The sequence below is a fragment of the Mercenaria mercenaria genome, chromosome 19, assembly GCF_021730395.1.
Source record: "Mercenaria mercenaria strain notata chromosome 19, MADL_Memer_1, whole genome shotgun sequence".
In the NCBI taxonomy this organism is placed as follows: Eukaryota; Metazoa; Mollusca; class Bivalvia; order Venerida; family Veneridae; genus Mercenaria; species Mercenaria mercenaria.
Window position 1 is genome coordinate 11,308,335 of NC_069379.1, and position 26,318 is coordinate 11,334,652.

Sequence of the window (26,318 nt, forward strand, 5' to 3'; positions counted from 1 at the left end):
TGCAAAAAATATTAAAATGTTCACGTGTCACCTTTATGCCACCATTGTTTACCATTCTTGACACAGATCTATAAGACGCGTAATACTAACAGTTTCCTCGAATTTTAGTTCCAATAAACAAGTAAAGTCCCCTTATATTTTATTTTCAAAAGTTGAAATTCGCGTGTTCATATTCCTACAAAATTGCCATTTTGACAAAACAAAATATGAACATTTCGTGCGCACGAAAAATTAATGATTTTACAATTTTTGAGACAGCTAATTTTGCTGGCCTGGCCTGATGATGCAGAATATACATTTTCACAAAAGGTCATTAAGAAATTATATAAATTTAAAAACGAAGGGGCAAAGAGAGTTTAATATATCAAAATCTTAGTATTTACACTTACTCTGCTAAATTTCTATAATGAACTTGTCCATCTTTCAATTTGGACAGTACCATTAACTGTTAAAAGGGGTGTTTACAAAAATGATACTGACTGAATAGCGAACAGTGCAGACCATGAACAGACTACACGGATGTGCAGGCTGATTTTGGTCTCCACTGGTCGCAAAGGCAAAATCACTTGCCGCCAGCAGGCTAAGGGTTAAACGTTGATGAATACAAAACTCAGCATGTTTATACCGTCTGACGTAAACCACTGATATACTCATTCTTTCCGCATATCTAGCGTATTATAGTTAGGATAGAGTCAATTGTATTATGTTATTGAAACGTACGTCCATTCGCATGTACTAAAATACGACTGAACTTTTTGTCGTGAAGTCTCGGCAGTGCTGAAAAAATAGATACATATATATAGCAGAATTCTCGTTAGATTTTCATTCTACAAACCCAGCACCCGTCCTGTAATCCCTCACAAACAAAATACTGCAAAAGCAGAAATTTTCGCGAGAGTTAAATTTTCGCTATATTCGCGAGGCCCTACATCTCGCGAAAATCAATCCTCGCGTAAATATTCACCATTAGTATTATCCTAATCAAAGTAGGCTACCATTTTAACAATTTCGCGAATATTAAACCTCGCGAACATACTCAAAATTTCAAATTCGCGAAATTTTGACCTAGCGAAAATATGTGCTTTTACATTATAGTAGGACACGATAAACATTTATTAAACGTAGGCCACTGTTCAGTCTGTAATGCTTAGCACTACCCACTCAGCTACGAGGAGAAAAGCAATCTATTTGGGAAATAGATATTAGATATTAGATGTATGTGCTTTCTTGGCAAATAAAACACGGTTTTAAGTTGAGATGCGTAATTAATCACGAAGGCCGAAGATCAGAAAATTCCATCCCCAAATATAATGGGTTTGAAGAACATTTGTTATCTTATTTTGTTCATGTGAAAGTGTCGGAGTTTCAGCGTGCACGTGTATTGTGAAATAGAATGTTGCTACTAATTCTTTTTAAACAAATGTGTTAGAAATTCTGAACTTAAAAAAAAAGAATTGAAAAAATGGCAAACATTTATTAAACTTAAATTTATAATATATTCTTGAACTCTGTTACAACATTTATCGGGTTATATACGGTATCTGAACTATAAAACAAAAAACCTTACTTTTATTCTTTTCTAACTCAAAGATCATTGTTTTATCAAATTTTATCAGTTAATCTGTATGAAAATAAAACCTGCATGTTTTATGCAATAAACTATTGTCATGTTCACTGCAAAAGCAAAAAAAAAAGAAGAAAAACCATGAACTTCATTAAAAATTGTGAAGGATATTGCACGTGAATATCATTCTACCAGACTAAGTTGTACATGGGGTCTTGTGCTCGTTATCTATGTATTGTCCATGCAGAAAAACAAAATTTGTACGACTGAAATATTACACGAAGTATAGATACATGAATCTTCTATGGCCAGTTTGACAAGCCCTTGACGTAATGAACAAAAAGCAATCGTGAAACATCGGGTATTTCCGTATTCTCCGTTTAACAGTCTATTGCGTAGCATAAAGACCGAGGTAATCAGATTGGAACAAAATGTAGTTCCTATACCAGTAAATATGTCAAATGCTCCTTCCAGTAGGGCACAGTGGTCTTTTTAAGTTATTGCTTAATATAATTATTTAATGTATAGAATGTTTAGATATAGCAATAGAACCGCGAGATATCGTGAATATTTTGTGCCATCAGCGGTCATTCGGCCAATCGAAATTCATTTATTTATAGATCATGTATATCATACATTTTCGCTTATTAGACGTATTATTATGAGTCATATTTCCAGTTCAGATAGTGGGGAGCATCTTATAAGCGTGTACTACTAGGAAATTAAAAGAAAAAGAAACCACAGATTGCATGTCCGGCGTCTTATAAGCGAGTGCGTCTTATAAGCGAAAATATACGGTATATTTTAACGTGGAAGGGAAAGTTCGTTTCCACCCTGACCCTAACAGTCCACCGTATACTCAAGCTATAGCCGTCAGAGAAATATGAATGAAAACGTATCAGGAAAACTTTTTAATAGAGGACTTTGTGCCTTATAGGTTCATACTAGTTTTTTGATTCCTGAGGTATCAAATGAATGCCAGATGCAACGCTGTTGCGTGCATACTAGGCCAAAAAAATATCATAATTAAAGACAGTTTAATTTTATATGTAAATAAGAAACTTTGTTTCTTTCGTTCGTTGTCTTTTCAATTTTTCCCAACTTTTACAGTCGATACCATGCTGATTTGGTACAGGGAAAGACAGTTACCAATTTGTTGAAATTCCTTGTTGTGACAGTAAACACTTCGTATAATATATTAAGACATTGATTCCGTATTGAAACTCGGCAAGTTCCGTATGGTTTCGTATTGCTGTTTGTCGGACTTAAAGTAGACCAAAGCTTACATAACACCCCTTAAAAACCGTAAAATGTCGAAATGGTATACGGATAATATGAAATTGGCATATTATCATTACGGGTGCACAATACCGTAAGTTGGATAAATTTATTCTTATGCCTGATTTAGTTAACGATGGGTGTTTGGTCTGAGTGGAAACGACGGCTACTACGGCTATATAACGGCTATATATTCAACCCCTTCCAAAGACATACGTCATAGGACCCATTTTCATGTACAGCATATTTCTTCCCTTTATTTGTTCTTCTGTAAAGCGCAGTGTACCTCTTAGATAGCTGTGAATGAAATGATGTTATAACAGAACAAACTCATTAACATATTATATCACGAAAGCCTCGATATACGTTTAATGTGAAATGACCTTAACTTACGTAAAATCATTTTCAGTTTGTTTAACGAAAAATCTAATGTTATCCGTTCTATTCAGCACACGGAGTAAAATAATTCCCTCAACAGGGCAAATGTACAAAATAATTCCCTCGGCAGGGCAGTTATACAAAATAATTCCCTCGGCAGGGCAATTATACAAAATAATTCCCTCGGCGGCAGGGCAATTATACAAAATAATTCCCTCGGCAGGGCCAATGTACAAAATAGTTCCATCGGCATGTCAAATGTAAAATATAGTTACCTCGGCAGGGCAAAGTACAAAAAAGTTCCTTTGGCAGGGCAAATGTACAAAATAGTTCCCTCAGCGGGGCAAATGTACAAAATGGTTCCATCAGCAGGGCAAATGTACAAAATAATTCCTTCGGCAGGGCAAATGCATTCCATAACAATGCGACTTAAAACAATATAAATGTGTCTCAAGTTATATTTCCCCAATGCTGATTTATAGGGAACGTTTTCAGATAAGTCCGGAGTACCAGATTAAAACTGCAGTGTTACGAAAACACAACTTTAAACGGGCAAATCATTTCGTTTAAACGAAATAAGTTTAAACGAAATGATTTCGTTTGAACGAAATAACTATTTCGTTTAAACGAAATAACTAATTCGTTTAAACAAAATCATTTCGTTTAAAACGAAATGTTATTTCGTTAAAACGAAATGATTTCGTTTAAACGAAACGTTATTTCGTTTAAACGAAATAGTTATTTCGTTCTAACGAAATGATTTCGTTTAAACTTATTTCGTTTAAACGAAATAAAAAAGTCTCACATTACCTAAATGGAAAAAAAGTGTGTAACATGTCACTTTAGGGGCACCGTAGGTATTGTTGAAACACTGCAAATAAACTGCGTTAAACTTTTGAGTCCAGAAATAATTCTGACTTATCGTAGAAATTAAAAAGTACTTCTAACAGAATATTGTTTTTCTACAGAATTTACAAATAACACTTCCTGAGTTGCTCTTGTCCAAAATGAAGGAAAGTTGTAGATAAACTGTTCATCTATCGGAAAAGCTACAAAAGAATTTATAGTTAACTGGTCTACGAATCTAATCAGTGATTTCAGATTTTTTAAGTCGCCTATTGTTTACACTGTATCTGCTATGTGACCCTCAGTGTTGCAGTGTGGGGAATCATATGATCAAACTTAGGTAGCAGGGTAAACTAAGATTCGAAAATTTTGGGCACGGACAGTCTTACATGTCGCGAGTTGCAATATTGCACTTCCCTTATAAGCTGAATCAGGGTGGCCATTTTATAAATTGCGTGCATGTTTTGCGCTTTTAATTTATGGCAAGATCAGGATTCTCATACAAGAATAAAGAAAATTATCAAAACGAAAGTGTTACATCATCCATGAAAAATAGCATGCCAAAATCATCAATTTTGCACTTTTTGAACAGCCTGCAATGATCCCGCTGCAAGAACAATGCCCAATTTTATGGGATATAAACGGAATGGTGGCCCATCCAGCTCGTTTTTTTTTTTCACAACATAGCGAAAATGTTCCTGAGTATCAATCAACAAGCACAGAACCCTTCCGTGATTTGAATTTTCCGCGGAAAGGTGCCTCATTGATTCATACAAGGCTACCAGCAGTTAGTTTTACAACTGACATCAGAATTTTACATGTGTCGGCTGTATAATATTCTAAAGAATTAACAATCATTATCTCTCACCTTAATTTACAGACATCCAAAATTATAACAAATATTGACGGGGGCCAAAATTCGAAGTGTACCCTGTTACCTAATCTCTAAACCAATGTGATATCTTGAAAAACATGAAAAAAAATTCCTACCATGATTAGCCAAGGGGTTTGAATATAGCCTGACACACGGCTAACGAAAGATTTTAAATAACTGTGTACTTTATAATAATGAAAAATTTCTAGTTATTACACACGTACGAACACTAACGAAAATATGAAGTCGCAGTTCCTTTAAGTGCTCAAAATAATCAGAAGCCGTGATAGTGATTGAAATCCGTGAAGTTTTAGAATGCATCTATGCTGTCATAAGGCTATATTTTAGATTTAAAGCAAAACTTGCTTCAGTATTCAATTTGTCTAACATTCTTCCTAAATATACTTTGGTTTACAGATTATTTTGGTCACATGATTCCTCACAGTGTAATGGTTACCTATTGTTTCACAATTGATAAACTATAATTAGCTCTTCTTGAACTCATATGTTTAACAAATTCATCAGCAAACTTATTCAGTCAGCCTCTATTTAGTATAATTCAAAAGACATAGATGAATAATACATTTTACTCTGTATAAACAAAATGATCTACAACAAACATTGTGCATACTACTTCTAAGATTAAATGAGCCGCGCCATGAGAAAGCCAACATAGTGGCTTTGCGACCAGCATGGATCCAGACCAGCCTGCGCATCCACGCAGTCTGGTCAGGATCTATGCTGTTCGCTTTCAAAGCCTATTACAAGCAGAGAAACCATTAGCGAATATCATGGATCCTGACTAGACTGCGTGGATGCGCAGGATGGTCTGGATCCATGCTGGTCGCAAAGCCACTGTGTTGGTTTTCTCATGGCGCGGCTCAAATAAATAATACTCTATACATGTACGCCATTCTGAAGTTCTCCGTAGGTGGTAGCATGATCTTTCTAAAGGTATCGTTTATAACGTCAATTTTATTGCCAAAAATAATGTATTTTTACAAACCATAAAACTCGAGCAAAATCACGATTTCTATTTTTGTTTTGGACATTTTTTGCATGAAGACGCTACTGTTATGCTCATTAAGATATCACAGTCATGCCCTCCATCCCTCCCCCCCCCCCCCCCCCCCCCCCCCCCCCACCCCCAATAAACTTTTTTTTTTTTTTTAAATATTGTCTAAATTACTAAAATTTACTTTCATAAACACGGGGGAGGAACTGTTACACGAGACTCGGTTGTGGAGGATATCATGTTACAGATTTAGGATGCTTCTGTTACCGTTACAGTATTCGGAGGATAATAATAGCTGTCAGTATTTTGTTTGCCAAAGATGTGGTTCGTACGTCGCACGCTATTTTACACATAGGCGATTTCGAGATACATGTTGATGTGTATGCAGCTATTTAAATTATGAGTAACTGACGTCCATGTATGTTTTTACTACAGTGATTAAAAGATTTAAATTACATTTTTCCCCGTTTAATTTTTAGAGAATTTATAATCGTAAAATACATAAAAAATCGAATTATCATCAACAAAAATGACGAAAAATGTAACGTTACGCGTAACAAGATGTTAGTACGGCAGTCGGTTTTTTGACGATAAATCTGTCAATTTTAAAGATATCTGGACAAAATAACCAGCAGACGACATTGAATTTTGCCGCGCATCATTCAATGCGTTTATTTTACGTCATTTCCGTATTTACTTGCTTTAACAAAACCTTGACGGCTTTTCCTACAAGCGTTACGCTCGTCATCCTGGTGCGTATTTATTCAATTATACTGTAATAATTTATCGGAAAAAATACCAAAATTTATCCTATCATAAAATGCATACATTAACAATTATGTACATGTTTAAATCTATAATCATTAACAAGTATTAAACGACTACGGTATATTTTAAAAAATTACATACTGAAAATGTTACGTCAAAAAGTCCATTTCAAAAGTGAGTTTCCCCATTTTATGCGAGTTATTATTGAAAGTTGGCATTGATCTTTATAGATGGCTAAAAGTGCATTGTATGAACTTTCTAAAGATATCTGACTTATCTTGTTAGAATAAAACTTTCATGAACCATCATTCTGTGACAATATTACGTCGTTTACAGTAAAGCTGCAAATATTAGATTGCATAACGTTACGTCGTATAATTTCACTTTGCTGTACATAAAAACGCAACGTTTTTGATGATTTTATTAGCTCGATTTCCATTAAATAACTTTAAAGTATTTGGTTCATTTTACAAATTTATCTTTATTATCTTTCTTCTATATTTTCAGTATCTTCGAAATAATTTATTCTGAACATTGTGCCTAGAAGTAAACTTAAAGTATGAACGTCTCATCTATGATAATTTGAATAAATCACTTAAAATTACATTTAAATCTAAGGTCCAGTCCAAAAAAATAATGTTCTGTAAGAAAATTGTACTGGACCTATAAAGAAAGAGAAAATTGCATGGCAAGCGTCATTTTATTTGATGTGCCACGAAAATGGAAGTATTTTTAAATTACTTTCTCAACGAATTTATATTACATATTCCTACAGACCTACCATCTATGAACTAATCAAATGTTCTGTTTCCCGTTTAGTTTTTCATAAAAACCAGTGTTTTAAGTGGTAATTTACAGGTCTATATGAATGCATTACATTCGAGGCATTGTAATACCGTGATAAAATTAAGGCGATCAGTTAGCCTACGAAGTTTAAATAAATAAAAGTAATACTTTTTATCTACACTTAAGTTAGGACAATTTCATTTTGCATTTTCGCTCGGAGTCGATTTTACATGATTTTGTCATATCATATACGCATATGCAGTTATGTATCATAATTATACAGCTTTCAAAAGTAGAACAGTCACTCTTGGATACTTTTCTAATATAATAAATCAAAGAGGGGAAAATATACTTTTATATGAGAGCGGCACGTGATACGGTGTGAAATGGTTGTGTTTTTAACGCGGGATAACAAAATAGTAAATTTTGGATAAATACGGCAATAAATTGGATTCTATTTGTTTGTGAATAAAACTAGAATGCTTCTTTGAGTGTTACTTATGGGAAAAAGTAAAAGAAAATGTCGTAGTAGTAGTGATAGTGACACAAACATTCATAATTGTAAACAAACCAAACAAAGAGGCCCGTCCGCGGACGATGACACTACACTTAGTGATTTGCTAAACAAAGCTAGTGCTGTGCTTTATGGAGCTGATGATCATAATATCAGTGTGTTTACGGACGATTCTTTAAAGTATTCGGGTGATATGGCGGAATCTGGAGGTGAGTCTGGAGGTGAGCCTACCACTAGAGACATTATGAACTGCTTAATTGGGATTAAAAGTAGGCTAGATAACGTTGACAAAAGGCTCTTTTCTATTGATAAACTTGAGGAGAGAATCTCTGTCTTTGAGAAAGATATTAAAGACATTAAAGGTATGTGTTTAGCATTTGATACACGGGTCAAGCAGGTTGAAGAGCGCGTTGAGCGACTGCAACACGTTGTACAGGGGTCGGACATCGCTGTCGCACAGGTGGCGAGCAGGGTGGAGCATTTGGAGAAGGAGCGCGACAACTTCAGGGACGATATGGCATATTTGAAATCTCAATCAATGAGGAATAACCTTGTTTTTACCGGCGTACCGGAAGTTACAGGCGAGACACCGGAAGTCACGGAAAGTAAGCTCCGGGTGCACCTTCATGAGGCAATGAAGATCGCGAAGGAGGTTGCGGACAATATGCAGTTTGAACGGGTACATCGCTCGCCGGGTCAACCTACCCCAGGCAAAACCCGATCTATCATAGCGAAGTTCGCCTTCTTCAAGGACCGCGAGACTGTACGACGGCAATGGAAGAATTTAAACGGTACGAACTTTAATGTTTTTGAACAGTTCCCACAGGAAGTTGTTGCCAGGCGTCGTAAGCTGATACCAAAGATGAAAGAGGCAAGGGGGCAAGGAAAGAGAGCTTGGATTGCCTACGACACTCTCTACATTGACGGCCGTCCAGTCAAGGAATAGGGGCACGATGGGGGAGAACTCACGATCTTGTCGTGGAATGTAAATGGACTTACTAAGTGCAAGAACGATGACCCTTTATTTGTTAACATTTTGTCAAAATATGATATTTGTTTTTTATTTGAATCCTGGACTAATTCTTCAAGTAACATTAACTTAAATGGATACATTTCTCATAACTTTTATAGGAAATTCCAGAATAGAAATGCGCGTAGATGTAGCGGTGGAGTAGCATTATTTTATAAAGAATGTTTAAAAGATGGAATTGAAATCATACAAAATCATCATGATTCAATTATTTGGGTGAAACTTGATAGAAATTTTTTTGGTGTTATGGAAGATATTTATCTTTGCGGTTGTTATGTTTGGTGCGAGGATTCGCCTGCATATAATATTCTTAGTGTTGATTTCTTTGAACTATTAGAAAATGACATTGCCATTTATGATAAACGTGGTCAGGTTTTACTTTGTGGTGATTTTAATAGTAGAATAGGGTGTAAATCAGACTTTGTAATTCATGATATTGTAAACAAATCTACTGATGATATAGATTATGACCCGGATATTTTCTGTGCTAGGGCCTCAGTTGATAGATCACACAATAGCCACGGAATTAAACTGCTTGATTTGTGTAAATCATGCAATTATCGTATTTTGAATGGTAGAGTAGGAAATACGAGTCAGTTTACTTATTTTTCTCGTAACGGTTTATCAACAATTGATTATTTGCTTTGTCATGAACGAAATTTTACACTTATTAAAGATTTTACTGTACATGATTTTAACGAGTTCAGTGACCACGCACCTTTAACATTTTCTGTACACTGTAACAATAAAACAGTTGAGCCGTTGTCATATACCGAGACTAAGTTTAAATGGGACGAATCGTTGCGTAATCAGTTTAGATCAGGCATAATTTCTAGCCTACCTTTATTTAACAGAATTATTGATAATATAGATTGTTCTAGTAATGATTCTGTAAATACTGCGTTAAATATGTTTACTGATGTTATTCGCAATGTTGCAGACCCTTTGTTCTCAAAGGAACACTTTATTTCAAACAAACCGAAATTTGAAGAATGCAGTAGTGTTAAGCATGCAGATTGGTTTGATGATGAATGTAAAACAGTACATGCCCATTATACATCCTTGTTAAATATTTTCAATTGTGATAAGTCGGAAAATAATAGAATTCAATTGTTACAATATAAAAAAGAATATAAAAAATTGATAAATCGGAAAAAAAAAGGCCTTTTTAAAAATTAAAGTAAATGAAATTGAAGGATTGAAAAATCGCAGACCCAAAGATTTTTGGAAATATTTTAAGACGAATACTAAAACGAAGAGCAAAAATATTGCCTTAGAAGACTTTAGCAATTTTTTCTCAAATATAAGTAGCGGCATGTTTGAGTGTGTAAATGATGAGGCCGAAACTTTTTGTTCAACACATGATTTTGATTTACCAAATACACGTTTCCCAGAATTAGATCAGTCTTTTACTGTTAATGAGATTAAAGCATCAATTAAATTGTTAAAACGTAATAAAGCGCATGGAAGCGATTGTATTTTGAATGAATATTTAATTGAATGCGTTGATATTTTGGCACTACATATATGTGATTTATTTAATGCAATATTAAACTCTGGCCATTACCCTGAGAAATGGACAGAAGGTATTATAATCCCATTACATAAGAAAGGCGATACTTCAGTTGTTAACAATTATAGAGGAATTACACTTCTCAGTTGTTTATCTAAACTTTTTACAACAGTTGTTAATAACAGAATTGAAACATTTTGTAATAACTTTAACATCATTTCGGACGCCCAATTCGGATTCAGGAAAGGGCACTCAACAGTTGACGCAATATACATCCTTATGTCATTAGTCCAAAAATATATTAACGAGAATAAAAGATTGTATGTTATTTATGTTGATATGATGAAATGTTTCGACACTATATATAGAAATGCACTATGGATAAAAATGTTCAAATGTGGTATAGAAGGCAAATTATTAAGAATTATAAAAAATATGTACCAAAATGTTAAGTCATGTGTTAAGCATTGTTCATCATACTCAGATTATTTTTCCTACGCTGTAGGCTTACGTCAAGGTGAGGTTATGTCCCCTTTGTTATTTTCCCTATTTGTAGAGGATTTAGAATTGTTTTTGCAGGATGAAGCTACTTCCGGTTTAAATATTGACGATATTATATTGATATTGTTACTATTTGCTGACGATATGGCCATTATAGGTAAATCTCCTGAAGAAGTTCAAAAACATTTAGATCTTTTATTTAATTATTGCAATAGTTGGGGACTAAAAGTAAACACAAATAAAACTAAAATAATGGTATTTCGCAAACGTGGTAGATTATTACCATCTGAAAAATGGACATATGATGGTCAACAAATAGAAGTAGTGAACGACTTTAATTATTTGGGAACTGTCTTTAATTATACAGGAAATTTTAATCTAAATCAAGAACATTTATGTGGCAAAGCATTAAAAGCAATGAATATTTTATTTAATAAATGTAAAGAGTTTGATCTTCAGCCCAAAATACAATGTCAATTGTTCGATGCCTTTGTTGGTTCTATTTTGAATTACGCATGTGAGGTATGGGGTAATACTAAGTCAAAAGAATTGGAAAGGGTACATTTAAAGTTTTGTAAACGTTTGTTGAATGTCAAACAAAATGTTTGTAATGCTGTAGTTTATGGCGAGCTAGGCAGATACCCTCTTTTTATTAATCGATATATAAGAATAATTAAATATTGGTTTAAAATCCTCCAAACTGAAAATATTATCTTAAAATCTGTATACATGCAAGCCTTACAGGATTGCTACAATGGACGTACAAACTGGGTTTCGAATGTAAAAAGACTGTTAGACACACATGGGTTTTCGTATGTGTTTGATAATCCAAGCTCAGTCGATGTTAATACATTTATAGCTTACTTTAAAAACGTTGTAATTGACACATATAAACAAGAGTGGTCTCGATGTGTTGCTAATAGTTCTGTATTAGATATGTATCGTGTATTTAAGCCTGTTTTTAAATACGAGCATTATTTAGATTTAGTACCAAAAACACTAAAACAGTATGTCACCAAGCTTAGAACTTCAGCCTTACCGCTTCGAATCCAAACTGGAAGATATGCTGGTCAGAATATCCCAAGAAATGAACGTTATTGTCTTTGTTGCAATGAATTAGATATTGAAGATGAATATCACTTTGTTTGTAAATGTTCTACCTACGCTAATATTAGACGAAAGTATTTAAAGCAATGCTATTACAACCGACCTTCTGTTTACAAATTCCACCAATTGTTAAATACAACTGATAAATCAGAACTTGTTAAATTAGCAAACTTTGTTAAAGAAGCATTAGTTTTAAGAAACAATTGTCTTAATATTATTACATAACTATAAGTAGTTATCCTCCAGAATATTGATTTGTAAAATTTATCTTAACATTTCATTAAAATCTAGGCACACAACTGTGTTAATATGATACCTGTTATTATTATACATTCATTATTTTGTGACCAAATATGTGTAAAATTTTCATGTGTTTAGACGATGTACACTGTGCAAGTCTTAATAAATTTGTCTTGTCTTGTTCTAATGAGCACACAAAAAGAATAAAAATCATTAGGCACAGTCATGGTGTCTTAATTGATAAATTTCAAATGAAAAGAAGTCTGCTTCGTCCGCAGTCCCTCACTCACATGGTCACACAATAACTGCTCCCTCGCTCCCTCACGTAGGTCATTTTGCTGGTTTTTGATGTTATACAGCAGTAATTCGGTCAAAAATATGCTTCCGCAGTGTAGCGTAGTCGTAAAGATCCCTAATAAATGGAGTTTTTTTTTTTTTTTTTTTTTTTTTTCATTTTAGCGCATTTGCGCCTAATCCCGGGGAAAAAAGATACCTTTCATTATTGTTTTTTTTTTCTTTTTAATTTTTTATTACTCTAAAAACGAAAGTACGGTGTTTATTCTGCGGATCGCTTTCTGAAATGCGGCAATATGAGGGTACTTATCTTCAGTTGACTTGTATTCAACTGCAAACTTATCAACACCCTTTTTTCTTTTTCGTTTTCTTAAAGCATATTCATGAATGTCTTTTTGGAAATAGGTCTATAACGGAGTGAAAAACTAGAAACTGTATCAAAAAGGACCTGAAGCAGCTGAATTGTATATTAAATTTCTTTCATAAGTATATAACCTAGATTAATGTATGCTTTGACATACTAATCTTTATATATCATTCCATTGTTGTATATTTCGTTTGCTAATATAAAATTCGAAAAAGTTCGTACACAGCTTAGTGTCCGAATTTTAACTATAGCCGTCCAATTTTTAGTGTTTCGTTTTTTTTTCCGCTCTATTTTTTCCGAATAAATGTGCAAATTGTGTATTATTTACTGCGGTAATAATAATAGGTATAAATGAATATACATAGCAAATAATGAAACGCAACATTCAATCGACCATTCAATCCATCCGCGTGTCTTTTTGCAGTCGAATAGCCGATGAGTATGCAAGAATTCATGTTGGTAATTATTTACTCGATCATTCATTTAGTCAGCCTGAAAGATTTGTTTCTTCAGTATGTCCGTTTATCTGTCTGTCTTACTAGAGATTATGTCGGTCAGTATCTATACGTAGTTGATATACAAATGTTATGAATTTTGTCAATGATTAGGCCTGCTCTATCTTATTGATATTTACACAAATGAAGTGTGATACCCCCTCCCCACATCCCCCACCCCACCCTTGTCTGAGCATTGCGGAGAGGCGAGAGTGGTACCGCCAAAAGAAAAAAAAAGCACAGAAACAAACGACCACTTGAACAGAAACGTGAACGCTAGATGCAGAACTGTGACTAGTATCGGATGTGAAGTTTCAAGGCTTTCCGCACAAATATAAAATATAAAAAGCTGATTTGACATTTTGATGCTTTACATGTATTTTGAATAGATATAAAGAAATCATCAAACTTTGATACCGAACTATGTTTTTTTCCTGCTTATAATACGCGGTCTTTAATAAAGACAATAAACAAAATTTAATCGATAACGCCGTTATTTATTAATTTATTATGATAGTGCACACAATGTCTATAGATCTATGTAAGTTTGTCCAAAGCACTGAGATTATTAAACGTTTTTTGAACATTGTATTTCATTTTGAGCACGAAACATTTTTCATTTGTAGTGTCGCACATGATGATGATGTGAATAAAAAAGGTGTTATTTAAACGGCACTTAAGCTGGTTGAGAACTGGTTATAGGGCCTTAATAATTTCTTTATGAAATAATAACTTCCCAATCGTTGTTTAACGTAGGATAACACGTCTTTTGATTTCGTATGCATAAGAATATATGAGCCGCGCCACGAGAAAAACAAACATAGTGCGGTTGCAACCAGCATGGATCCAGACCAGCCTGCGCATCAGGATCCATTCTGTTCGCTAACAATTTCTCTAATTTCAATAGGCCTTGAAAGCGAAGAGTATGGATCCCGACCAGACTGAGCGGAGGTGCAGGCTGGTCTGGATCCATGCTGGTCGCAAACGCACTATGCTGGTTTTCTCATGGCACAGTTCATACTGATTGATATATTGTTTCGCATAAGAAGGAAAAATTAGGGTTATTCTATGATAAATCACACTTGCGAATTTGTTATTTCGATTCTAACAAGACATACTAGTATTAACAGTGTTAGAAAAAAAATGGTAACTACGTTTTACGACCGTGCTACGCACCAGGATCGGATGACGTCACTGCATGCGCAGGATTATCGCAAAATAACAGTTGTCTGATTTTCTTCTATTTGTAGGGTTATTTGTTGGTCGTGTTAGAATTAAATTTTTGGTGTTGTTTTAAACAAAAGTCAGAGTACAAAACTGAATTTAGCATGAAAAAAAGTTTTAAATCCACAGGACCTGTTATATTCTTAAATGCATAAATTTTTTCTAAAATTAACTGCTTTACGGTTTAATGAAAATATTTTTTTTCAAATATTTTCGTGCGACAGCACTGCCTCTTTGTGGGTCATAATCATCCTGATCACTGTTGATGCTAGTTTTGTTAACGTCCGGAGGTTATATAAATGTTTGCGATCAACACGGTACAATTAACATGATAAAATTAATTGCAGATTAAAATGCATATATATTATTTAATTTGAAGAAACGGGCGGTAATAATTAATGATAAAAACAATACTGATAATAACAATAACAAAGCAATAACTGTAAATTACGATACCATTAAAGAATATGCAGATTTATCTCAACGCATTTTTGCTATTTATTTTCTCAAGTAGTAATTTGTACGTCGAACTGACGTCAAAATGACGTTACGCATTTGTGCAAAATAGCGTGCGACGTACGGGTTAAGATTTATCTCTTTTTCCAAAAATAAAAATTGTTTTTCTAGATCAGTGATATGCACGTCTGTTGAGACATGGCTTAACCTGCGAAACACAGTATATTGATCTCAATTAAGCGTTTTATGAAAAAAAAAAATCGAAATTTTGATAGAAAAATATCTAAAAGAAATTGATTAAAAGATATTCCAACCGTATTTCATGCAAATTTGTATTGATTAAAACCCTCTTCAGGCATGGACTTATAAAACGAGGTAGAAAAATTACTGTTGATCTAATATTTCGTGGTTTTATAGAATGTTGCAGTTTAGCCGGATATGTTACAGTTGTGGGATGCTGCTTTTGAATGTGTTACAGATGATACTTTTTCCTTCTTCAGGATTCTGTTGTTAGATGTAAATTCATGTACTGCTAAACAACATTTATTTTGTCATTTGAGGCAGTCAGACATGTACTAGAGTGGCGTTGCTGTAACGACGTTTAAAAACTCAGGAAAGTCCACTTAACGGGAGAAGATGTCGGTTGTGATATGTCAAGAATCACATATGATGAACAGTTGATGAAATTAGTTATGCAGAGCAAATCTCCCATCCCTTTTCCATGCAAATTCTCCATTACCGATTCCGAGAGGATATTTTCTTTTAAACTTATTAGTAATTGAAATCGTTGATAAAGACACGCATTGCCAAGCTATTCTGAAGCTAGGACACAACGTTTGCTAGCTTAATACATGTAGCATAAACAGGTACTATTTATGAAAGAACAGCTTATTAAAGTGCAAACGACGATTCAATGCGAATTGGTGATTATGGTATCATATACATTAGATATAGAACACTAGCTTTCCATTGAAAATGTTTATATATCATTTTATTATATATAGCTGTTGAATCAGATTTAGAATTTCGAAATTAGAAAAAAATGCACTTGGTATAATATATTTGTTACATCTTACAAAAAATCCGGCATAATTCATGATATCTAAATTTTATTTGCTATCCTGGTATTGTATATTGTCAAAATGTATTCCAAAAAGTATCATCATAAATCTGTAACACATCAAGAAGAAGCACCCCACAACTGTAACATTCTATAAAACCACGAAAAAATAGACCCACATTGATTTTTCTACCTCGTATTATAACTGCATGCCTAAAGAGGGTCTTTATCGATGCAAATGAGCATAAAACATGGTTGAAACATATTTTTATCAACTTTTTTTTAGATAATTTTCTATCAAAATTTCGGATTTTGTCATTAAACGCTTGATAGACATCAATATACTGTGTTTCACGTGTTAAACCATGTCTCAACAGACGTACATACCATTGATCTAGAAAAACAACTTTTACTTTCGCAAAAAAGAGATAAATATTTACTATTTTTTTGGCAAACAAAACACCGACAGTGATTTTTATCCTCCGAATGCTGTAACGTTATCCAGGAATACTGTAACAGTAGCATCCTAAATCTGTAACATGATATCCTCCACAACCGAGTCTCGTGTAACAGTTCCTCCCCCGTGATAAATACCTCATAAACTAATAAAAAAGTTAACTTGCAAATTTTGAAAATTAAAAAAGGCCACATTACCACCCTTCCTCCCTTCTCAAAGTTCTTCAGAATGGCGCATTATATCCGGCAATGCAAACTCGTACGCATTTGAATGAATATTCTTTGCAAAGTCGTATTTTTAAAGAATAAAATTAATAAAGAAATATGGGTACCTACTTTGGGTCCAATGGAGGGACTTGTTCTGCCTTACTTAGCGACAAACTTAGTGACTGTCCTAGCTTGTTTTTCGGAATATTTCGGCTATCACTTGAAGACCTTCCATTCGAAGGGGTAGCTAAACTATACGTCTGGGTGAGTGCCTTGTTTGATACCTAAAATTAAAGGGTAAATTTAAAATCAGAGCAAGTTAATTGTTTGGACTTATCGTTTATACGTCAGTGGCGTAGCAGCACATATACATTTATTTTTACATGTTCTTGGCTACTAGCAAACGTTTCAGTACCTCTTAGGTTACAATTGCAAACTGCATCTCAGCTAAAAAAAAAAGGTTTTAGGTTTACAATACATTTCATAGTATTGTGACATATTTAGGATTTTAATCTATATGAAAAATATACGCGATCGTCAAACCGGCAAGAAAAATTATTGCCTTTTGAAATTTCTGTAAGATAGTTTTTTTTTTTTTTGTTTTTGTTTTTTGTTTTTTTTTTCATTTTTAATATGAATACGTATTTCTTTGTTGTTTACCTAGGGTGTTAAATGCAGACACGGAAATATACTACTGCCATACCTTCTTTTTGTCAACTTCATCCGCAATAGTAAATCTGGTTTCTTCAGTATCGGTTTGTCCTACTGTGGCATCCTCTAGTCTTTGTACAGTCTCCTTATTTCCACTATCCTTCTGACTTTTCATTAAAATGTCAAGAACAGTTTCCTTCTCTTCATTGTTAATTTTGTTTGACACAGTATATGTATTTCGCTTCTCCAAACCTTCTTTTGAGCCATGCTTTTTACCACTTTCTCTCGTGATTTGCTCGTCAGATTGAACATTTCCCTGTAATTGCTCCTTTGTGTCTTCACCTTCCATATCACTTATTCTTGCGTCGTCTTTTGTTCCGCTAGAATACAAAGTACGTGATCTTTATCCTATTTTTTATAAATTGAAATAACTTATTAATAAGTCAATCACGTAAAAAAATAAGAAAGATTTCACATCAGTTGGAGCAAATAACCCTGTATTTTCGCAACTTAAGTTGAATAGCTTTAAATGTCTTCTAACATTCAAACAATATACACATTCCATTTATCTTATTCTAAATGTTCTAAAAGGTGGATGTTTTACGTATTAAAGCATTTGTCACGCTATTGCAATTTGATGCGAAATAGAAGAAATTTAGCTGTAGTTTATATGATACTCATTTAAATATCTACTTTAACAATACTGGTTTATCATTTTCTATATCTCATATCAAGTGCCATCTGTTTTAAAAAATGAAAATTTAACCTTTACCCTGCTAAATTTCTAAAATGGACTGGTCTTTCATTCAATTTGGGCAGTACCATTTATAATTCAAAGGGGTGTTCAATGAAAATTTACTAACTGATTAGCGAACAGTGCAGACCAATATCAGCCGGCAAAGTGCAGATGAAGCCATCCAGGTGGCTTACGAAAGGTCGGTGGTTCTACCCAGGTGCCCGCACGTGATGAAATAATGTACGGAGGGGCACCTGGGGTCTTCCTCCACCATTAAAGCTGGAAAGTCGCCATATGACCCATCATGTGTCGGTGCGACGTTAAATCCAAAAAAAAAAAAAACAGATCAAAATCAGCCGGCATGGATGTGCAGGCTGATCTTGGTCTGCACTGGTTGCAAAGGCAGAATCACTTGCCGCTGGCAGGCTAAAGATGAATGTCAATCTGGAGTTCTGTCCCTTTAAAAATAATTGGTACTTACTTAGTCTCACCAGATGAGTCCGCTGACGCGGCTGTAGAATATTCAGAAATGCCGTTGGTTATATCAGATACCTGTGCAAAAAAAGTTACCAAAATGTTGATGAAAAATAGAATGCGCGATAACGTATTGAACTCTACAGAAAATCCTATTAAAATTAGCAAGAAATGGTAGCAGAAGCATTTTGACTGATCATTTCATAAGAGGTAATGAAATGTACAGCATGGGCGCATCCCTTACACCCCTTCATCACCTGGCACTAGCTTAAGCCGAACTCTGTTAATCCGATACACGGAATGGACTTCGCGACCACAAAGGACTAACTAATGTAATGGCACAGTGTCTATTTAGAATTCTAACACGACCAGCGAATAACCTACATACATGTAGAGCAAAATCAATCTCGGGTTATTCTGCAATATACCACTCGCGTGCAATGACGTCATCCGATCTAAGTGCGTAGCACGGTCGTAAAAAGTAGTTACTATTTTTTCTAACACTTGATACTAGTATGTCGTGTATGAATCGAAATAACAAGTTCCCAATTGTGATTTATCGTAGAATAACCCTAGTTTTTCGTTCTTATGCGAAATGATATATCACTCAGGCCTACGGCCATCGTGATATATTCTTACGCATAAGAACTCAAAACACGGGTTATTCTACGATAAACCACTCTTGGGAACTTATTATTTCTTAAACAAACAGCGCAATTCTTCATTTATATAAGACAACGGAACTAAAGTATTTTATGAGATTACACTGTGTTAATATTAAGAGTTCTTTTTCATTTTATTTCTAATGACATAGATCCATGATTCATTTATACTAAACTACTAAGCCAAATAAAAAACAACACAAAGAGGCTGTTTTATCGAATCAAATCAAGCTATGTAAAGTCGCGAAAACATATGAGAAATTGTCTGGTGAATATTCTGAACATAAAACTCTAATTATCTTACCCTGTCCATAGTAAAGATGTATAATATTTACAAAGGAGGGACAAATGTGACATATTTGGCATCTTTCTAACCTGACATACGTACAAATTGCGCACTTATGTCCTCAAAGTAAAAACTAATATATCTATTTCAATTAACAATATCAGCAAAATATCAGAAACATCGATTCCACAATAATTAAAAGGATTTAAAGTATTCATCTTATATTATGCCTGTGTATTTCTTTACAAAAACAAAGTTAACTTACATTTAAATGTTACACATATGTAACTTACGGAACACTTTTTGTGACATAAATCTAACGTACCTTCTCTTTTGCGAAATCACCTGGTTCAGGAATAGTAATTCTGACGTCATGAGGCTTACTGATATCTCGTTCGCTGCCATTATGTCCCTTGTCTGCCTCTTCTTGCTTCTGACTTCTACGTAAAATGTCAAGAACAGTTTCTTTAACTTCAATTTCGTCATCATTAGAAGCAGTATATGTATTTCTATTTTCTAAACTTCCTTCAGTGTCCGATTCCTTCCCGCCAAATCTTGTAACTTGGACATCTGCTTCAACCTCTTGTTGATCATTGACCTCTTCCCTCTCACCATTTAGATCAAACGCCGGATTTAAAGTGCCAGTCGATTGCCCTTCTGACATTATGACAGTTCCGTCGCTATGCAACAACCGGTGTTCTTTAACTGCGGCTGCGCAAGAATCTTTTGTAAATAACGAGTGTTTCTACTGGTTTAAATTCACATCACGTGACTGGTGCTGTACCTGTCTTCAACAGAAGGCGAATCGTCCAATGATTTATTAATTGAAACAATTTTTAATGAACTCTGACCTTAACTGTATTCCATTCATACGAATATTTGTCACAGTTTTATCTAAACTGAGACATAAATTCTAAAAATAATTTATAATGAACAAATGATATATAAATAATGTAACACTTAAGATGTGTTATTTATGTTAGAAATACCAGTATCAAAATATTGATATTTTAACAGACAACGAACTTATTATCGTTATATTTGGATACATGTTATTTCAAGAGATATTTCGTTTACCTGTAAAAATAACCGTTAAGTACAGAGTTACCGCACTGGTCAGACCAAAACATCTTACTTATTGACCATTTGTATTCGACTACTCGGCTAATAAAATGTTAAATCTTAAGCCACCCCTATGTCATTAAATTCTTTTAAGTTGTAAATCGTAGCGATTAAAATGGAATGAAACAGACCAGTAAATGTATTTAATGCTTTAATATCTTATATTGCAGAAGTTTGAAAACAAGATTTAAGAAAAAGTGTAATAATTTTGTATAACCTATTACAAACTGAAAAAAAAATCTAGATATTTGCTACTTTATCACCAGTATTATTTCTATATACATCTTATTGCAATTACATCTTATTGTAATTATGGTCAAATTCTCATACTGGATAAATTGTCATACATTTTCGCTCTATATTGTTATATGGTAATTAATAAGGTGTCTGTTGGTGTGTAATAAGGACTTTGTTGGTGTTTAATAAGGTGTTTGTTGATGTTTAATAAGGAGTTGTTGGTGTTTAATAAGGTGTTTGTTGGTGTTGAGTTTGTTGGTGTTTAATAATGTGTTTGTTGGTGTTTAATAAGGAGTTTGTTGGTGTTTAATAAGGTGTTTGTTGGTGTTTAATAATGTGTTTGTTGGTGTTTAATAAGGTGTTTGTTGGTGTTTATTAAGGAGTTTGTTGAGTTTGTTGGTGTTTAATAATGTGTTTGTTGGTGTGTTTAATAATGTGTTTGTTGGTGTTTAATAAGGAGTTTGTTGGTGTTTATTAAGGAGTTTGTTGGTGTTTAATAAGGTGTTTGTTGGTGTTTAATAAGGAGTTTGCTGGTGTTTATTAAGGAGTTTGTTGGTGTTTAATAAGGTGTTTGTTGGTGTTTAATAATGTGTTTGTTGGTGTTTAATAAGGAGTTTGTTGGTGTTTAATAAGGTGTTTGTTGGTGTTTAATAATGTGTTTGTTGGTGTTTAATAAGAAGTTTGTTGGTGTTTAATAATGTGTTTGTTGGTGTTTAATGAGGAGTTTGTTGGTGTTTAATAAGGTGTTTGTCGGTGTTTTCTCTTTCAGTGATAGCATTCATTTATGTAATCTTTCAGCATAGGAATATTAAATACTAAATGTCCTAACACCATATTTACAAAACCTTTTATATATATTTGATATAAAATGTGTCTTTTAAACTAAAACTGCATAAATCAAACCTGATGTAGAATTCTTTTTTTTTTTCTTTAAGTTGTGCACGGCCTTTTTCCACATTAATTTTATGGGAGATAGTGAAAACTGTATTATGCATTTACAAGCATTATAACTGTTTAAATGTCAAAACGTTTTGTTTTGAAAAAATAACGAATACTGAATACAAAATTAAGCAAAATATTTGTTAAGATCGTACATTACTACACGTATAACTATAATATTACTCGTTCAAGTAACAGTTTGTGATTTAAACACATATAACCGGTAATTAACTTCCCTTCGTATTTAGAGAAGCGTACAAGCGACATCCGCATCGACTTAACGTAAAGCAGGTGTTGGTCACAAAGTTTTTAAAGTATTGCACAGGATACATGAGAGTACGATTTTTATCACACGTTTGACGTCATGGGAATGAAAGTCATTACATAAATTTGATAATACACTATTGTAATAAAGCCTTGACGTTGACGTCATTTTAGGTATAAGAGACGTTTGTCGAATTTACTTGGTCTGTAATATGTAAAGAAAGAAGAAATTTTCATGTTTCAGCAAGAAAAGCTTACATGTGATAAAAAAGAATATTTCATTTGTGTCTTTCCACATTGAATTCATCAAACTCGTGAAATAAAATTGATAAAATGCTCGACAGAGCCTCACATTATTTTTTTTTTTAAATTTTATTCAACTCGTTTAATAAATTCAATATGAAAAGACACTTATGTAATATCCTCTAAAAACGATACTTCAAATTTATATATAAACATTTATCATTTCCTGAAACTCAGACAGAGAGACTCATGCAATCAAATCACATTCTTTTCATAATGTATTTAAGGTATTAGAGCACTAATAGAAATGTTTACAAAATGGCTTTTGCTTGGTATATTCTGAAAGGTAACCGTGTTTTGCACTGTTTTGCAATTTTTAAACAACTTTTACCGTGCCGTTTTTTTATTAATTTTGTATAACTTATGGTATCTCCTGAAGCTCAAGTACAGACAAATTTCAAAGTGATGGCCACTATCCAAAACGTTTGCAGAGAACTCATTTTACCATTAATTTTGATAAAAGAAACATCAAACTATTGGTAAACAATTATAAAACACAAAATAAAAATGTCAATATCATTTTTTCTATGGTGCCTCAAGTAAACGGATTTAATGAGACAGAATTCATACTTCAGCATTGAAAAAATAAGGTCGAATGCATTGTTTCTGTTTTGAATTTTGCTTACTCCATTTAAAAATAACCTTAGGGCAGACGTAAAACCTACCTAAATTTCTTCCACAATATATAATCTAAGAGTGAAAGCAAAACAGAGAACTTTCACCGTGTGTAACTCAATATTTTTAAAGATGTGTAACTCTACCCATTCTGTTTAAGTAGTAAATTCACTTTGAACACCAAGAAATCGCTTATAAGATTCATCTTTTTCCATTTTTGTACAAGAAAACAATAGTAAGTCTTGAAAGAAGTAAAAACTTACTAGAAAAAAAGGAAAATAAGGGGAAAAAAATTTGGTCCCAGTAGGGCTTGAACCTACGCCCCCCTAAGAATTGCTGTCAAAGTAGGTTTATTGTAGGAATTGAATACTCTTCAAAAAGTAGGTTCTCTATTAGTGATCTAATACCTTAAGAAATAGTTTATAGCAAAGGAGTGTTTTAACACTATTTATGCACGATTGGCGGATATACGCCGGGCGTAATAATTTCATGAAGGCGCCGCCCGAGTGTATAAATAGTGTTTAAACACGGTTTTGCTATAAATCATTTCGATTCTAATATGCCTTTAATCAAAAACAGTAGATAAAATATACTAGCGCTCTTTCTTGGTTCCAACAAAAACTTTGACGTCACCGCACGTTAACGAGACGTCATTCTAGCGTAAGCGTGTTTTAACAGAGACAAGCATATTATAATTAAGAAATAATTTATAGCAAAAGAGTGTTTTATCACTATTTATGGGCGGTTATATGTCGGGTGTAATAATTTCACGAGGGCGCAACCCGATTGAAATTATTTGTACGACGTATAACCGCCCGAGTGTATAAATAGTGTTAAAACACGGTTTTGCTAAAAAAAAAAAAAAAAATTCGATTCCAATATGTCCTTAATATGAAACAGTAGATAGAATATAGTAGCGCGCTTTCTTGGTCGCAACAAAAACTTTGACGTCACCGCACGTTAACGTGACGTCATTCTAGCGTAAGCGTGTTTTAACAGAGACAAGCATATTAGAATTTGTATTCTGTTATCATGCGTTCGATTTTGTATCTACTGATTAAGGAAAGGTCAGTTTCTAATATTGTCAGAACTTGTTGTCCGACCCTTTTGGTCTTTGATCGTAAAATGTTGAAATTTTGTTATTGTAACAACTTTATATCAAAGTGTAATAAAATATGATTACGTCAATTTATATTGCATAAGCTTGAGGAAATACGAAATTAATTAAGATAAGATAATTAAAAGAGTTATAATTTTGTACATAATCAACTTTGCTCGATTTCTTCTGTTACACTGTGAAAGTTAAAATAGTCAAAATAATATTTTGGAGCTATTCAAGGGACAAAACTCGACATGAGTGAATTTAAGAAAGGGAGATAATTAAAAATACGCAAGGTAGCGTTATGTCTTTTGCACAGACTGACATTTCCCGTATTGTTCTCTATATTTGTGAACTGTTTGAATACATCTTCAGCACTGTTATGGTCAGGAAAAAAAAAAATTTAATAAAATAAGCAGGATTCATGAACCCTGATTTACAATAAATGCAGGATACAAAAATGATACTAAAATGTCTAACTGCCATGTAAAAAGCAAAGTGATATTCATGTGACTGCTCCTGGGGTAAAACAAACACGAGTAATTCATAATGATAATCGGAAATTGTCGTTTGATTACGTACTAGTATTCTCAGTATGCAATTAGCATGTGCTTTGACCACCGAAGAATGCCGGAGAATGCCGGATAATGCCGAAGTAAAATACGGAGAACACGTAATCGCACGAACATTGCCGAGAGCCATTTAGCGGTGTACTACTTTAAAGCCGTCTATATACAACTGTCATACGTGATCTGGATATTGAATGTGTGGGTATCTTATACATAAACAAATCAAATGTCACGTTACATACCTTTCATTTACACCAGTGTAAACTAATATTAGCATTATAAGGGAAACAAAAAATATATTTATGACAAAACGATTTCGTTTATATAAAAACAAATTCGTCTCAGCGGGTTAAAATGAAAGTTTGTCACGGAACAAAACGTATATCAAATACCCCATTTCAAATATAATCTTTTCGCAATTATGTGTCATGTTTCACTCATTTGTCATCAAACACTTGCCTCTTTTGTATACTCAGCCTACACGCCCGGATGCTGATAGCTATTCATAGAGTAAGTATTACAATCAAGGTACGTATTATTTTGGGACCACTGAATTTTATAACTATGACACCGTCATAAACATTGATCACGGATATAACTAACCCGTTAAACGGACACTCAAGTAGTCGATAGTATCCAGTTTAAATCGGTTTTAACGTAATACCCGAAATACCCCAGATGACACTCGGCTTTTTCAATATGTGTACGTGCTCTGTTAAATGTAGCTAAACGCGCATATGGCTTTCCGTAAAATTAGCGAGTGCCGAAAATTCAGAATTCATATTTTGCCGCTTGACACTGCAGATTCAATGCTGTGAAGAAGTATTATAAAAGCTATTTCCTCGCGTATAGCGTAAACATTTGTGACCGTATACGATTGAAACTCTGTCCGATGAAAGCCTAACTAAATAAGCAATACGTACGGTACATGTGTCTGCCCGCAGGTAAGCACAAGTGACGTCTTTTGACCAACAGAAATGTGTACCATGTTATTTGTATAAAAGCGAGGTAACATAAAACCACATTTGATCTTATATGTATACTCTCCATTCAAAGGGAAATTAGGCACACACTAAAGAATTCTTGCACAACAGTATTTATTTGCTTAAGTATATGTGACCAATCATTATTTCGTAATAATAGACTTTGTTGACAGCAGATAACCAATGTCCGCAAGGGGACTCGAATACAAAGCACTGGAAGACAGTGAATTATTTGAATTACTGAACAAATCTACTTCTTTATGATAGAAATTTCATCTTCTTCCGTTAAAGCATCACAAAACTTGTATCCATTATGGACGCTATATTTTTAATACATCTGCTGATTCATTATACTAGCTCTAATACACTTTTTGCACCCATCAAACAAAATTAAAGTGAAAAGTTT

At 33.7% G+C, this 26,318-nt stretch overlaps 1 protein-coding gene across 3 annotated transcripts in view; it reads right to left on the reverse strand.

The window, feature by feature from the left end:
* Positions 1–355: 355 nt before the first annotated feature.
* LOC128551269 (uncharacterized) overlaps positions 356–26,318 on the reverse strand; it is a 31,840-nt gene continuing 5,877 nt past the window's right edge. Inside the window, exons 2-6 of one of the 3 annotated variants that reach the window (XM_053532027.1) lie at positions 20,107–20,569; positions 18,841–18,911; positions 17,676–18,003; positions 17,102–17,256; positions 356–777 (exon numbers count right to left, since the gene is read on the reverse strand). In XM_053532027.1, the coding sequence (XP_053388002.1) occupies positions 702–777; positions 17,102–17,256; positions 17,676–18,003; positions 18,841–18,911; positions 20,107–20,445 (969 nt within the window). In that variant the 5' untranslated portion in view covers positions 20,446–20,569 and the 3' untranslated portion in view covers positions 356–701. Of the gene's footprint in view, positions 778–2,980; positions 3,140–17,101; positions 17,257–17,675; positions 18,004–18,840; positions 18,912–20,106; positions 20,570–26,318 lie in introns of those variants that run through there. The other 2 variants (XM_053532026.1, XM_053532025.1) reach the window with 2 other exon arrangements.